The 16,957-nt window shown below is 37.0% G+C and overlaps 1 protein-coding gene across 2 annotated transcripts; it reads right to left on the reverse strand.

Annotated features, from left to right (window-relative positions):
* Positions 1-8,102: 8,102 nt before the first annotated feature.
* LOC121425139 (probable tRNA pseudouridine synthase 1) lies at positions 8,103-15,547 on the reverse strand. 2 transcript variants are annotated; one of them, XM_041621132.1, is made up of 8 exons: positions 15,182-15,547; positions 13,779-14,054; positions 12,751-12,904; positions 11,772-11,853; positions 10,520-10,592; positions 9,869-10,008; positions 9,266-9,322; positions 8,103-8,646 (listed from the first exon to the last, which is right to left on the reverse strand). In XM_041621132.1, the coding sequence occupies exons 2-8, from the start codon at positions 13,997-13,999 to the stop codon at positions 8,492-8,494; spliced, it is 882 nt and encodes a 293-aa protein (XP_041477066.1). In that variant the 5' UTR covers positions 14,000-14,054; positions 15,182-15,547; the 3' UTR covers positions 8,103-8,491. The 2 variants fall into 2 exon arrangements, with proteins under 2 accessions (XP_041477066.1, XP_041477067.1); XM_041621133.1 differs by lacking the exon at positions 15,182-15,547 and having other exon boundaries at positions 13,779-14,078.
* Between the last annotated feature and the right edge of the window lie 1,410 nt (positions 15,548-16,957).

Here is a 16,957-nt window from a genome sequence, read left to right on the forward strand (position 1 = left end):
AACAACGCTGATCAAAAGCCAATCAAAATCAAGGATTCAATGCAAGTTTATAATAATTGACAGTTCTTGTATAGCGCACAACACATGAATGACGTCTCTATGCGCTTCCAAAGGACATTATTACCCGGCTGTAGCTCAAGCAGCCTTCCATCGCTGTGCATTTCAACGAATAAATTCCTGCCAGGTACCCATTCACCTCACCTGGGTTGAGTGCAGCACAGTGCAGGAAACTACGCCATGGCTGGCATTTGAACCCCCACCCTCTGTTTCAAATTCTGGAGACTAATCCACTGGGCCACAACGCTCCACATTACAATTGGTTGGCAAACTTATAATGATGGTAACTTTCGTGCAATGGTGCCCAGGTTGTTAAATGACGTAACAGCTAACTCTGCCTAAGTCAAATCTATTGCAACCACAGAAATTTGGATTATAAGAGGTATTGTACACATGTATTGAATAATCTTGGTCCCGTAACACAAAGGTTAGCAATTAATTGTACGCTTGATTTTCATGATTGATTGATTGTACATTATAGTCAATGGAATCAATCGTAGAAAAATGTACAATCATTGCTTTGCTTGTGTTACTGGGCCCCAGGTCTAGAAATTGCTTCAACTTGAGCAAATATTCATCTTATGGAAGGTTGACTTACAGTCGTCCTCAAAATTATTCATACCCTTGTTGATATTTGTGATTTTTCATGTTTGTGATGAAATAAATGCATTTTATCAAGTTTCTCTATGATTTATGTGTGACCTACTAGTGAAAGAATAACTACAATGCACAATTCAAGAAATTTCTCTTTTCAGGGGTATTTTATTCATAGATATTCAAACAATGTCATGTTCAAAATTATTCATACCCTAGGTTTTCTGAGTCCAATGTCTTTCATTAATAGTCAATAGCATAGCCTTTGTTCTTTACGACTGCTTCTAGACAATTCCTGTAAGTGTCCACAAGCTTCCTGCACGTCTCCTGCGGGATGTTGGCCCATTCTTCCTTGGCGTAGGCCTCAAGCTGGGTCAGGTTGGTCGGGTTCCTAGCCATCACTCTGACTTTCAGGTCTCGTCACAAGTTTGCGATCGGATTCAGGTCAAGACTCTGACTTGGCCATTCTAGGACGTTGACATCAGGGTCCTTGAACCATTTCTTCACCAGCTTGGCGGTATGCTTTGGGTCATTGTCTTGTTGGTACTTCCAGTTGGGGCCAAGCTGGAGTTTTTCGGCAGATTCCTTCAAGTTCTCATCAAGGATCTGGATGTAATCCTCCTTTTTCATGATTCCTTTGACTCTAACGAGGTTCCCTTTGCCACTGGAAGAGAAACATCCCCATAGCATTATGTGCCCACCACCATGCTTGACGGTTGGCACAGTGTTCTTTGGATTGTATGCTTCCCCTTTCTTCCTCCAGACGTATTCAACATCCATATGGCCAAATAACTCCAACTTCGTCTCATCAGACCACAGGATGGTTGACCAAAAGCTTGGATTTTGCTTCAGATGACCTCTAGCAAAGGCCAGTCGAGCCTTCAGGTGTTTCTTCCTGAGCAACGGTGTCTTCCGAGGCCTGCGTCCATGGAGACCTCCTTTGTGCAAGACTCGCTCGATGGTGGACCGGGACACCTTCGTCCCTGACCGGTCAAGCGTTTCAAGTAGGGCCTTGGTTGTGGTCCGGGGGTTGTTGTTGACCTCTCTGCAGATTTTCCTGGCAAGTTTAGGGGACACCTTGCACTTCCTGCCACGCCCACTAAGGTTCTTCACAGTGCTGTACCTCTTGTGCTTCTTGATTACGCTCTGGACTGTTGCCACAGGGACGTCATACTGCTTTGAAATGGCCTTGTAACCTTTTCCCTCAATGTGGGCATTCACAAGACGTTGCCGTAGGTCCTCACTGAGCTCCTTCTACTTGGCCATGATTATCAGAGACTGAGAATAACCAGAATGCTTTCCTCTATTTATACCCTTTTAGAAAGATGCTATTTTCCATCATTGTTCAATGGCTTGTTTAACAAAGAGGGTATTTAATTCATTGGAACATCTTGAAATAACTATAGAACAAAGAATAGCACATTCCCAGACAGTGAAAATAATGCGCATTGTCATAAAAGGACATTTTTGTTGAGGTATTGGCAAGGGTATGAATAATTCTGAACAAGTGCAAAAAATAACTTTCGACCCTATCTATTATTATGCTAATGAAGACTTTCCAGCTCATACGTCAAATCATGCATAGCAATAAGCAGACAAAAGATACAAAGAAAGTTACATCATAATAGCTTTTACAAGTGAAGAATCTACCGAAGATTGTTTTTCCACAAGGGGTATGAATAATTTTGAGGACAACTGTAAATAGGGAGAGTCACCTGTACTCTGTTTTGCTTAAAGTGTGTGTATAGCTTTGGTAAAGGGTCAATAATGTGATTGATAATCGAATATCATCTAATATGACAGTCTTACTGAAGCGTAGAGACCGTTAGATATTTTTCCAACTTCACTTCTCTGAGAAAATTTCAAATATTCAAATCTTGGATATATAGCGCCCTCTCTCGGCGATGCTTGTTTTAAATTAAAAAAATGGGCATTCAAGCACTTATCTTATAAATTTAGTGATTAGATATCCAAAAGTTACAAAGAACATATCTTGAAAGTTTCAGCCCATTCCATGATTTGGAATAGGATTTAATTGAAAGACAAAAACACACAGATATTTTAATTTGACCGGGTGACCCGATCAAGTTAAATTTCCATGTAAAATCGCAAAATTTATCCTGTAAAACACATTTTCATTTCATATCCTCCACATCATAACTGTTATAGGGCATATCCATTCATATTAGCTAGCAATGAATTGGAATAGTGATAGGTGCATTTTGGTGGATTTACCAAAACTGTACACAAGCTTTAACAGCTGCTGCTTTCATATGCCACAGTCACACAAACGAAACCGATTTCTCATTGACCTTTGGAAATGATGTATATAAGCTTAGGTCGGTCCGGATTTAGTTTCGCTGGTGTTACTAGGGCACTAGACCAAAGCTTTATGGATGTGAAAAAATATTGGCAATCAATTGCAAGTCCGATTTTTTTGGGAAGTTGACTTATATATGGCAAATGCAATTAATTGCCAGTTAGGACTGATACTGCGACCTAAATGTGACTTGTAATTGATTGATAGTTTCTTGCAATGCCGTATCAGTCTTTGGTACCCACACCCTGTTGACTACTGGAAGCAGTTCGTCCCTGTACGTAGTCTATGTACATAACAGAATTCATTAATCAACAGGTTCACAATTATGAACCACATTAATAAGCGTCTTTACGCAGGAAATCCAAGAATCCTACTCGGCGGCGTCTTCAGCATTTCAATTTCTCCCATTCTCGTTCTCCATAGACAAAACAATGGGACAAGGAAAGCCCTTGTGAAATTATTTGTATATAATCACTTAACTCTATTTTTCTTGTCTTGAATTTTACTTATAGGGTGTATTACTAGGGTGTATTACAGTATGTATATGGAAACACCGATTGTACAACATATGCTTCTTATTAATATTTTTGTTCTAATAAAAAATGTGACATATGCACATGTAAGTGAAAGCCTGACTAGTCTGTGTCTTTTTAAATCTATTGTGAGGAAATAACAGCAGAACCATTAATATTGCTTGTATTTATATATTTTATCTAAATTATGTCAGTAGAGGGGTATATAAACTGTTTCCTCATAGTTAAAAAAAATTGAATTTATCCATCAAAAATAATAGTAATACACGTGGATGTGAATCCCTTTGGCATTACGCATTTAGCGATATTTTCCACCAAGTGGGTTTCAACCATTACGTTAATAAATAAAGTGTACCCCGTTGGGTGTGCAGTATTATTTTCAGGTGAAATGTACAATATACTTGGATTTAGTTGAGGCATGATTTTTAGAACCTATAAATGTTGCTTATTTTGGTATACAATATCAAAATGGCAAGAAAAGGTGAGCTAGTCCAGGGGTCCTGTTTCAAAAAGGACTTGAACTGATGTAACTTTGCCATTATGGCAACTAGTACTACCATGTTAACAGGGCTCAGCAGCCAATCAAAATCAAGGTTGCCTTGGTAGTTGCCATAATGGCAAAGTTACATTTGTAACTTTGTGAAAACAGGGCCCCTGGTCGTCAACCTGCCATATTTTATGGTATTTGTAAAGCCATGCAGAAATTACATACAGTGTAATGGAGTGCCCTCTATTACTGAAAACAAGTAAAGGTTAAAAAAAAGCAAATTTCCATGTAAAAATGAAATACAGAGACAAATATTTTGAGTACCGGTAATCTCCTTTTGTGAAGGAAAGGCAAGCTCTATTCAGCACCATTGTATCAAAGCATACAAACGTGCCAAACATAGCTGTATTTAACGAAGGCAAATACATCACCCTAAATTCTGTAACATAATGAATCGGAATAACAAGAATGGTGTACAAAAGAAAGGGAAAGAGATGGATTTCAAGTGAGAAAAGGAAAAAAGTAACAAAGGAGATAGATTCAGGGAAAGAGAGTAATCGGCAGTTGAGGAGGGGACCTGGATACCCCCCCCCCCCAAAAAAAAAAATGGAGAAAGTGAGGAATAGCTCAAGAGACCAGGAATTCGGGAGTAAATATAGTCAGACCGCAGGTCCCTATGCTAATGAGCAAAAAGGCCAGATTCATCCAAATCTCGTGGCTGAATCCTTGCAAAATCTCGTAATTCGTGAGATTTTCTTTCTCTAAGAATTTACCTGTTTTAACCTCAAGTTAAATGAAATATTACACCATCAGATAGAGTAAAAGTTACTCTTTCATATTGGACATTTATTTTGTATACAATATTTTGTTAAAAAAGTACATTTCTGGCCTAAAAATGTGCCTCAAAACTGAATTTTCTTCCTCTGTTTTCTTTTGCAAATTGTGCAAAACTTTTTATTTTGAGCCTCAATGATATCTATATCACCATAAAGCTGAACTTCTGTACTTTCTCACAATGCCACTCTTGATATGCAGCACCTTTTAATCCAGTCAAGATCACACTTTTCCCACCAAGGTACAAGACGAGATTTCTGAAATTTTGTACTTGCATTAATATCCAGAGTTCTGATTGGCTGGATAAGGTTCACAGAACAGGCGCGGGGTATTTGAGATTACCACATGGGAAGTGTGACCTTCCCACAAACCCAGGCACTGGGACCGTTGGAATTTGCCATTGTGTGGTCTCCTTGACCAATCAGAGAGCTGTATTCTTGTTTTCAAGCTGCTTTATGTACTTGGCAAATGAAAAGTGTGATCTTAACCCGATTAAACCAATTCTTATTTTGAAACCTATATTATTTCAAAGCATACATATTCAGCTTTATCATTTTTTTTATCATTTGGGCTCAAACAAAAATAAAGAGTGAAAATAGCAGCTTTTGTCAGGTGAAAATATTTATTTTGTAGCATGGGTGTCGATCACGGGGGGGAGGGGGGATGGGGGGATATATCCCCCCAATTTTTCAAGTGGGGGGATGGCCTGTATTATCCCCCCCCCCCAATAATTTAGGGTAGAAAAATTATAATGATGATAAAAAATAAAGTTTGTTCATGATGATTATAGTCATGATTATAGTATGCCATCAATCAGTTTGTTTCCCTCGCAATTTATGTATATTATTAAATAAAAACATTCCTTTTTCAGGACTATCAAACAGATGTATATGATATTTTTTAACACATGACATAAAAGGATAGGGTGTTCCATCCCACCAGTGGTGAATAAATTAATTTTAATAAATCAATTAATTCAAAAGGTTTGAAAAATAAACGGGAGTAAAAGGGTGGCAAGATAAATCGTCTAAGGAATGACCATAATTATAGCTATTACAGTAATAGCTCTATGGAATGACGGTGAGCCCAATGGCGCACAAGAAGTCACACAGTTTGTAATTTGTACTAGTCTTAATTGGTCCCAATCTGCATTTTATCATATTGCCAGTCGGGTTAGATTTAAAAGAGAAGTTGTATACACAGAGGCGTCGATCCGGGGGGGGGGGGGGGGGCAACCATATCGTTTTGGCCCTTCCCCCATAATTCCACATGTGCAACTAAAAATAAAATAACATTGTAATCCTACACTGAAATCAGCAAGCGAGATTGAGATACCAACTCAATTTTTATTTAAAATCGTGCTCAAAATGTTTGCTTTTCAGATTGGAATATAAAAAATTTCAGCTCGTGCATCGCGCTCGCATCATTTCTGTACCAGAAACCCATACTTTTCATGATTAAATAGGTGAATAGAATATCCCGTTTTCAGTTCTAAACCTCAAAAGAACTCCTGCTTCAATTTGCAATAATCTTTTGTTGGATATCTTGTTCTTTATTAAAAGCGTCCATTTAACTGTCTTTTTCCAGATCGAAATATCAAAATTTTCAGCTTGCGCTTTGCGCTCGCATCTATTGTTCTTCTTGATACCCATCTTAATTATTGGTACCAAAAATGCTTAGGATATCAAGCTTTCAGGTCAGAATATTAAAAAAAATCAGCTCGCTCTCTAGTGAGATACATGTACATGTATCTATCCTTCTAATGAGTTACTACAAACAAACCTAAACAGGTAGATTTTTCCTGTTTTCATGTCATACCAAAAAATTTCAGCTTGCGCTTTGCGCTCGCATTGTTGGTGAGGGTAAGATATGTGTCTCTTTCACATGAGTCATATATATGATATATATATATATATATGTGTGTAAAGTTATACATGTACAACAGCTTTTGGCAACTCTTTTTTATTTAAATATTGTAAAGAAATGGATGAAGAGAACAATGGTAGGCGTAGCTTAAATCAAGGTTCCCCAGAGCTATCTACCCTTTGGAAAAATTGGTGATGCCGAAAAAATGTCTCTGCCGGGAATCGAACCCGGGCCCCCAGCTTTGAACGCCGGTGCCTTGACCTCTAGACCACAGAGACGGTTAGTAGCTAGGGCGAGCCCGATCCGATTGACCGTCAGATAGACAGATTTTCGACACTATATACCAATCCCTTTGTCGGGTGAAGGTGAGTTTTGAACAATGACAAGCCGCCATGCCTCAGCTGGATCAAAGCTATTGCTTCGATACAGTACACATATGGGAGAAGAAATACAAATGTGTAAAGTTATACATGTACAACAGCTTTTGGCAACTCTTTTTTATTTAAATATTGTAAAGAAATGGATGAAGAGAACAATGGTAGGCGTAGCTGAAATCAAGGTTATATATATATATATATATATATGCATGTATATATATATATATATATAAAAATAGGCTCATGTGTGTGGGGGGGTTAGGGGTGTGTGTGTGAGTTTGTTTGTTTTGTTTGATCGAGCGCCTTTGGAAGGTTGATTCATGATTTTGCCCCCCCCCCATCTGAAAAATGGATCGACGCCCCTGTGTATACATCATGCTCAATAAACAGATCACTATGTACATGGTCCAGATAATTTTTGTCATTTTTTTCTTTCGTATGAGTTTAGAATAGGCTTACTTGTAACACAAAGTGAATTTTCAAAAAACTATATAAGTACAGTACACTACAACAATGAAGGAACTTCCAAGAACACCATTCATATCAACCACTCTCAAATGTCCTAACTTGTGACTTTAGTGGAGGTAGTGTTGAAATATATCCCCATCCAGAAGAACATTTGTGTCAATCATCCCCCAACCAAGAATACCGATCGAGACCCATGTTTTGTAGCATATTTTAGACCAAAATTTTAACCTATATTGCAAAATCTTTGAATAAATCCAAACAAATGACCTGAAAGTATGATTCTTCCTCTTTACAATGGTACAAAATTCATGAAATTCGATGCACATTTAGAGCAGCAATGACTGAATGAAAAGAGGTGTTTTGGTCCGCATCAAGCTCATTAAATATGCAAAACATCTCAAGTCTTGAATATCACTTGGATGAAAGAAGCCACTTTTTGGGGACCTGCAGTCTGACTGAATAAGCGATTTAAAAAAGAATAATCTGTGAAGGAAAATGGTTATAAAGCTAATTTTTTAATAATAATAGCAAAATAAATGATAAATACAGAACAATGAAGTCAATGAAATAAATTACAATTGTAAAAAAGTTTCAAAATTATAAAAATCCTTTTAAAAATTATCTTCAAAGTTCAGGTGCATCTACATTGTTTCGGAAATGCAAATGAGTCAATGATCACAAGAGGAAGTCCTTTTTTCCTTCATATACAAACATTACAAATGTTTTGTGTTTTTTTTTCTAGAAAAGTTGAGCTTGACAAGAACACTTCAGCATGGAATATAAAACGTCTGTCATGTCCTATCATGAAACGCTCTCCTGGACCATTCAAAGATTGCACGAAAGGTGTAAATTTATCACCAGAAGACATCTCTCATTCAGTCTGCTCTGATAAGTGGTTGGCAAACTGCAAGTGTTTACAAGTCCTATTGAGAGTCCACAAATTGTTTGGGCTTGGTCACCTAACACCCGGATCCATGTTCTGAAATTCATCAAGAGCCTTTACTATATCCTCCAATGTCCATTTCTCTTCTGGCAATGCATGCTGGTCTAGCTGGAAGCAACCTTGCTTCGTCCGACACAACCCTGTCATGAATGCACAAGTTCCGAGACCTGAAGAAAAAGACAGAAAATGTGGGATTGTTGTTTTATAGTTAAAATCTCCCCCCCCCACCTTGTACTACTGTTATTCTACTATTTCAAGACCCATGTCTCAGAGGCAATTGAAACAACAGGGGCCACATGACAATTTCATTGTGTGTTTTCATTGTCCAGACCCCCCCCCCCCCCCCTGTACAGTTATATGTAGTTTCTATGTATGTTTTTCTTTCATAAGAGTAGGGATGAGAATTAGGACTCTATGGTTCACTGAAACTTAAAATACTTTAGTCCTTTTTTTTTGGGGGGGGGGGGGCTTTTTCTTCTTTCAAGTATAATATCAGTATAATGACATTCATGAACAGATAACTGGATTAAAATGAGGATGATGATAAAAATGTATACATGATAATATACAGTGGTGCTCAAAAGTTACTGACCCTACGGCCTACCAGAAAATAAAAGCAATTTTAAGTGTAGCTGCTATGTTTTAAATATGTAATTGTGAAGTCAGCTGATAAAATATTACATTCAATGAGGTAAGTTACTCTGAAGCAGTGTATTTTGTGGTAGGGGTTCACTCACTTTTAGCACAACATTATAATGATAAAAGTTAATACATTAGTATACTTACTCTTTCCAATATCATGGATTAGTTTTCTCACATAGAATCCTCCCCCACAATGGACTTCTAATCAAGGATAATAAAAGGTGAAAAAAAAAGTTATTACAAATTTGATGGAATGAATGTAAAGCTCGGGCAGTAAAATACAAGAATGGAACACAGTCAAATTCCTAATTTCAAATACAAATTCATTTTATTCTAAATAATCATCAAATTGTACATTTATATATAGAAGTATTATTATTTATTCGGCACTTAATCAAAAACAAGACAGCATGTACAATGCAAGATTTAGAAATGGTACAAACATACAAATAGTTTTTAGACCCTATCTCACCCAACCAGGTAGCCTGTGTAGGGAATAGGTCAACTTAATGGCCATGGCCCACAGGCCTTCCCTCCCGTTACAAAACTGAAAATTTCACAAAATTCACTAAAAGTGTGCACAAAATCCTTTCATTTTCATTCTGAAAAATACAAAAGCGCCATAAAGGCAAGTTTGGTCGCTAATTTGTTTCCTTGTTTTCTACATTCCCCCCCCCCCCTGTAAAACTTGTGTTAAGTCAAGATTCGGTCTCGGCGGGTTGAGGGAAGTGTGTGTGGTAAATCTACCTATTTCAAAATTCGGTGGATGAAATCGTAGACACTGTAAATCGTACACTTTGACTGGCCTGGCTGCTTTGGGTTGTACAACCTCTCCACTTGCTGCTATGTCAGACATGCGCTTTCCATCCACCTTCAAAGCTGAATAACTGCAAAGTTATAGGCGATTACACTGTTATACCTTCTTTTAAAGCCCATAGTTATTTCTTATTTAAACACCACCTGTGCAAGACCCAATCTACTCAAATAGTAGCTAGATCCTGATCTCAAATGTTATATTTTATTTGCAATCCTTTATTACAACTAAACACCAAATAATTTTCCACTCAGGCTACTCTTTATATCATGCACAATATTCGCTAAGAATAAAATGTTTACATTATGCTTCCAAGCATGTTTAATAATCCATAAATATCAAATTAATACCATTATTTTCTGATGAACTAGATGATACAATTTGGGCTTTAAGACTACCCTTATGCTCATTCTTAAAAGAAAAGTCATTAATGATAGAGGATGCTAAATATCCTCTAAAATAACATTTAAAGCGTCAAAAAAAATGCATGGATTCAACTACACTTTGTAAAAATGTAACTATGATATTGCCTATCATACACACAATTGAACCTTTACTAAAGCTCGAGTCAGAATTTTACTCACACAGGTGGAACTTGAAGAATGTCACCCAGGAAGGTTTCCAGACTCTTCTCAAACACAGATTTGGTCACATGATCTGCAACAGAGAAAGCATACAGTAATCAATATACGGTACAAATAATATACACGTCATCCAGGGCGTTAGTAAGAATTATACACACAATGTTTCTTTGGAATAGTTTGAACACATTTGGACTGTTTCAAACATGGCAGCAATTATTCTAATGCCTGACAAAATGATGTGTACTATTTATCCTCTCTCAAAACTAACTGGTCAACACAACTGGTCATTAGCTGTTTAGCACCAGCATATTTTCCTGTTAGCTAAAATACATGACTTAATATCAGACAATCATTTGATTTGGATCCATATTATCATTTTATTATATTATTCTAAATTATGATCTTAGTACACATGTGCCTTGTTAAGCAGCTCTCTAAAAATTCAGAAAACAAAATTTTATTTTCAACTTAGGCCGAAATTCACAAAGTGTATTTTATCTAAATGAACAAATATAAACTACATTTATAGATTGATTGATCCACATTTATATTGTGCCATGTATCTGTTAAAAACATTCATAGGTGCAGGCTCATCTGACTGAATTATTACTACACATCCGCTGAAATACATGTGAGTTTGCAGCATAATTTCACAGGGCGAATGAGGAAGTTCCAAAAGCGTGGAGCAATGGATGAAAAGGCACGGTCTCCATATCCCCTTAGGTGTGCAGAGATGCCAAGTTCAAAGACCAGCTATGCGTGAGATTTTCTGTGAATCTGAGTGAGATCACAGACATTGTGTACAATGTATATAGGCTGTGATAGTTGCGTGAGACAGAGATTTGAGGGGATGAACAAGAGTCCAAAATGCTTTCAAGAGTCTATCGCATAATGCGTGAGACTTGGTAGCTCTGGGTGTGTGATGGGTGCATGAGGAGTGACACCAGTGCCAGATGAGCGCAAGCCAGGATGTAGACATCGTTGTTCTATGAGGGGAGGTCATATATCCTGGAACTAATGGACAGTGGTGAAAGTCAAGAGGATTTTAAAACTAGATGGGACAGATGGATGGACAAGAGGAAGGGCATTAGCAATGCTCTGGATTTCATCTTACATGGCATAAAGTGAGATAATTAAAAAAATAAACTCACCAATTTTATTTTTTTACAACAAGTGCTAACCTTGTTACCATAGATGCATATAGCATTTCCATTTATTTGAAAGCAGGACTTTCCAAATTTACCAAACTTACCAAATTGTGCTGTCTCGACTTCTTTCCCAGATGCATCCATCGTGTCTGTTGCCTTGCCTAGCCTTCCTTGGGCTACATACACCTTTAGCAAACCAGATTGAAATAAAAATTTATTTATCTCATTTAGAATTATTGTTATGTAGTAAATGATCACATAGAATGGAGAGACGAGGACTGACTGTGTTCCATTCTGGAGCTGCATACTTGATATCTTGTATTTTATCAATCAAATTGTTCCCAGCGGCCCTTATTCTGAACCGGCTTTAAATTAAACTCTGGTTTAAAAATGTGGTTTAACCGTATTGAGAGCTATTTGGGGCACAACTCCCTAATAGTACACATCCTGTTTATTAACTCATTTGACACACAAATTGTGCGTAATTTTCTATTGAAATATTCTAAAGTAATTTTCTTCATTATGAAAGCAACAGGAAATACAATGGTAAACATAAGAGATATACAATATAAACAGAATTTTTGAATTATTGGCTCCCCAGAATTTTAGCACAGAATACGGGCCACTGAATATTGTAGATTAATTAACAGTGACAGTGAACTTTTCAATTCAAATCAGTTGGCTCATTTAAGTTTTAACCAACATGGGATGCCTTCTCAATATTATATGCACTAAATTCATTACCATAAATGCATAATAAATGTATAAAATGTGCCATAAACCATGGTTTCACAATGCAGATTTAAAACCATCATAGTGAATTCTGTACTTTTAAACAGAGGGCTGTTGGTTTAAATCTCAGCCATGACCGATTTCCTTCAGAAAGGTAATCCACAATACAGTATGCTGCACTTGAAAAGGGTGAGGTGAATGGGCACTAGCAGGAAGTAATTCCTCAAAAAGCTACTAGCAATGGAATCGGTTGCAGAGTTTAGCCAGGGTAATATAGGAGCACCTAACAAGGTGGATATGTGAGCTATAAAAATATTTCCTATATTACATTTATTTTTATTTAATGTTTACCTTCCCTCCTTGAAGAAATGATGAGAGTAACTTGGTACCTCTCCCGCATCCAATCACGAGCACACCAGTGGCGTTCATATCCAGAGTTCCTCCATGACCCATTTTAGGGAGTTTTATCCATTTCTGATCATCAGCTCGTAGGGCATATGAACCACTGTAATTGAATAAAAAATGGGACACAATTTACATTTAATATCAGACAAGTTCATCAATATGAATAAAAATTGTGATGACAGTGTAGTTCTCATTTTCAATAAATTTGTTTCCATTATTAGCTCAGAGTTTTGCCTCAGGATCAGAATACTTTCTGATGATATATTACGTTAACATATTCACGCTTGAGCTGTGTATATAGGGAAGTGGAATCCGCATACATCCGTTATTCCAAAGGTTCGTTATTCCGAAGGTTCATTATTCCGAAGGTTCGTAAGTACGAAAATGAAATGAGGTTCGTAATTCTGAAGATTTGTTAGTCCGAAAACAAAGTGAAGTTCGTAATTCCGAAGACTCGTTAATCCGAAAACGAAATGAGGTTCGTAATTCCGAAGGTTCGTTATTCCGAAAACGTAATGATTAATAACGCCAAAAATGTTCGGATTAATGAACCCTTTCACGTTTTCACATTAACGAACATCGAGGTATAGGCAATTTACGTGTTTCAGAATTATGAACCTTCTGAATTACGAAGTGTAACCACAGCAATCAACTACATAAATGTATATATCCCTTTACATATCTGCAATCACAGTTCTCCCAGAACATCCCTAAACACTTTTTTTTTTCATTTTTAAAATAATATTCTATTGAAGTATTTCTACAGACCCTAATTCAAAGAATCCTTGAATGCACAAAAATCAAGAAGTTTACCTTTCTTTTTTCTTAATATATCTTTGACACCCTCAACATGCAATACATTGCATTTAAACCAGAAAAAGCTATATCCTTGTACACAATTTTTCTGGTCATTCATGATATCTATTGTCAAATACCCTCACCCCCCCCCACCCCATAATGATAAAAGGTCCAACCCTTGAGCATTCTGAGCCTGTCCATCTCCTCCCAGACCCTCGGTCTTTTCTGCATTCTTGAGGTCTCTGAGCAATGCAGCCTTCACTCTGTCTACGACCTTCGCCGATGTGATACCCGCTGGCTTCCTCACAGCAAACAGGCCATTTAACTTTGAGAGATGCATCAGGATGTTTTGTTCCATATATCCTTGATTCGGCTTCCAATCAGATGCATCAAGCATGCATCAGAGTCCGTCACTGACCAATTATTCAAGTATTTCACACCACATAATTAGCCTGTCCACAAAGTGTCAAAGATAGCCCGTAAAAAAAATTAAGTTATATGAAAACTGATTAGACTTTGTAAACTTTAAATCAATCACTCCAACAAAAAATGATTTGAATAGAAAGAGAACAATTAAACAAGAATAATGCTGAAAATTTCATCAAAATCGGATTTAAAATTAAAAAGATTATGACATTTTAAAGTTTTGCTAAACTGCACAAAACAGTTATATGCACATCATGGTCAGTATGCAAATAAGGGGATTGATGACATCACCCACTCATTATTTCTTTTGTACATTATTATATGAAATATTTGAATTTTCTCCTCATTGTCATGTGAGCAAAGTTTCATTCCTGCCTTAACAATGTGGAATTTGATTAAACACTTTTTTGTTCAATTAAACAAGATGGTATTATAATAGTCAAATCCGTAAAAAATGAAACATTGTATAATTCAAACAATAAGAAACAAAAGAAATAGTGAGTGACATAATCAACTCTCTCATTTGCATGTATCAGAGTTGAGCATAGAACCGTTTTGGGAAAAATAAGCGACACTTTAAAATGTCCCAAAAAAATTTTCCATCAGATTTTGATGAAGTTTTCAGCATTGTTTGATTTTTCTCTATTCATTCAAATCAATTTTTTTCTGGGATGGACTTGAACTTTAATATTATCATCAATATCATTACTATACATTCATTACAGATCTAATCAATAACATTCAAAACTACCATTATATTGATATCATACTCGGCGTAATAATTGTAAAGTGGTTGTTCCACTGAAACTCAGCTCAGCAAAAATGTCAAAAATTGTTACATAATTGATCCACAGAAACCAGATCACCATCATCATTTGAAATCAGACATTTCTAAACAATATTTCAGAATATTTTTTGTGTTTCATTTAAACATTACCTATCAGATCTATAATTAGAATAGTGATAGTACGTTGTGGCGTGCGCCTGTAATCCAAGCTGTGGGGAAGTTACAAATTGATGCAGAGGTTCGAGGTTCGAGCCCTGGTCACGTCTTTCGGATGGTGACGTTAAAGGTCGGTCCCAGACGTAAATAATCATATCTGATTGATACACGTCTGACAAAACTCAAACACACACACCCACACACTGATACCTGATAGCACAAAAAACCGCCCCACACTGCACAGTCACAGGCCCGCTCAGTTAGATCATGTCATGCCGCGACGTCTCGGCCTCGGTCGGGTCAAGTGTCGGTGGAACTGGAAGTGCAGCTGTAGATGTGCTCGAGATGCGGATTGAGTAAAAAATAAATAAAAACCCCGGGATAAAAACGTAAACCCTTCCCTCAAGTCATCAAGGAGCAACGTATTTGCTATATTTAGGTAACCCTTGCAAAGATTACGAAGTCTCTTGCGATTCCGATCCTGCGTTCAGCAGTCGTGGATATTCCTTGAAGAAGACATTCAATAGATTCCACTTTGCCTAACCCTATACAGGCTGAGCTAGCGCTAGCTGCGGTGTATTTCCGATCCGTGAGCTGAGGTGAGTGAGCCGGGGGATTCCCCTGTTCCGTTTGACGTGCCGCCCAGGGGGGGGGGTCATTACGCGTCAGCGAAGTTGTAAAATCTGACAAGTCTCCTTGATTTTGATTGGCTGAGAAGCATGTACTTGTTGCTATGATAACTGGCGGATAAAACAGTTTTATAACCCGACCCCTCCCCGATTAGGAAAGATCATTTGGGGAGGGGAAAAACAATTACAATTTGGGGCCTATTATTTTTTGCCATTGTTCTAGTGATGATCTATTTTCTTCCTTCTTGACAACATGTGGCGGATCCAAGGAGGGCAGCCGGTACGTGCCCCCCTCCCCTTGAGAGCCACAGTCGGAATTTGTAATGTAAAAATACTGTTTTTACCCAAGTGTGCCCCCCCCCCCCTTGAAATTGAAAACTTTTCGAAAATCTACAAATTTAGGTGAAAACTTATTTTCGTATTTTATATGCATGTATGAGCTGAAATTAAGCTACATGTAACAGAATTCCTTGATATTCATTTATTGTTTCAAATAATCTCACTATTTATATGCATAGCAAAAGCCCGAGCTAGTATAAGAGTGAAAGTAGTTTTGTGGAAAATGCGGTATACCGTTAAAAAAACGGATTTTACAGAAAAACAGCAGATTTTGCAGAAAGCAATAACAGAATTCTTGAAACTTCATAAAACATGAAGTTTTCTTCAGTTTAACAGAACAGGTCTGTATATAAAAAGGGGAAAGGGTGTTTTCTTTAAGGAAATTTGTAAGTTTACAATAACTTACATCCCAAGTTACATACACCATATACCGATTTCCTGTAAGATTAAGCAATCTGGTTAGATTACAGGTGTTCTCGAGACTGCTGCAGGAACTTCTTTTATTTTCAGGATAAATTTTCTAACAGTGTACGTGCTAATCGATTTTTGTGCTAAAGTTGAAGATGGTTGAATGTAACATTAATGTTATTTAAACACTTTAAAATGCATGGAAATAGACATTAATTGAGATCGATACCTTTAATTGTAATATGTAAACATATTGTTGCATATTAATGGGGTTTCTTGTCATTAAAGTAATATACCATGATAAAAAAGGGGGAATTTGATTTTAGAAAAAAAAATGAAAAAAAAAACAAAAGGAAGGATCGAGCCCCTCGATTCGATCACTGCCTTCAGGGGTTCCGACTGGGGCAAAGGGATTCAAGTTATTAAAGGACAAGTCCACCCCAACTAAAAGTTGTTTTGAATATAAAATAGGAAAAAATCCAACAAGCATAACACCGGCATAACACTGAAAATTTCATCAAAATTGGATGTAAAATTCGAAAAGTTATGACTAAAATTTCACTTAATTTCACAAAACAGTTATATGCACATCGATCCTGTTCGGTATGCA

Source organism: Lytechinus variegatus, chromosome 12 (genome assembly GCF_018143015.1).
Source record: "Lytechinus variegatus isolate NC3 chromosome 12, Lvar_3.0, whole genome shotgun sequence".
Classification (NCBI taxonomy): Eukaryota; Metazoa; Echinodermata; class Echinoidea; order Temnopleuroida; family Toxopneustidae; genus Lytechinus; species Lytechinus variegatus.

Excerpts from the sequence above, each read along its gene's own strand:
- LOC121425139 (XM_041621132.1), bottom strand. The coding sequence starts at position 13,999 with ATGCTTGATGCATCTGATTGGAAGCCGAATCAAGGATATATGGAACAA. Across the intron at positions 12,905-13,778 it reads CAGGCTCAGAATGCTCAAGG|TGGTTCATATGCCCTACGAG; the intron begins GTTGGACCTTTT and ends ATTCAATTACAG. Across the intron at positions 8,647-9,265 it reads AATCCATGATATTGGAAAGA|GTCTCGGAACTTGTGCATTC; the intron begins GTAAGTATACTA and ends CTTTTTCTTCAG.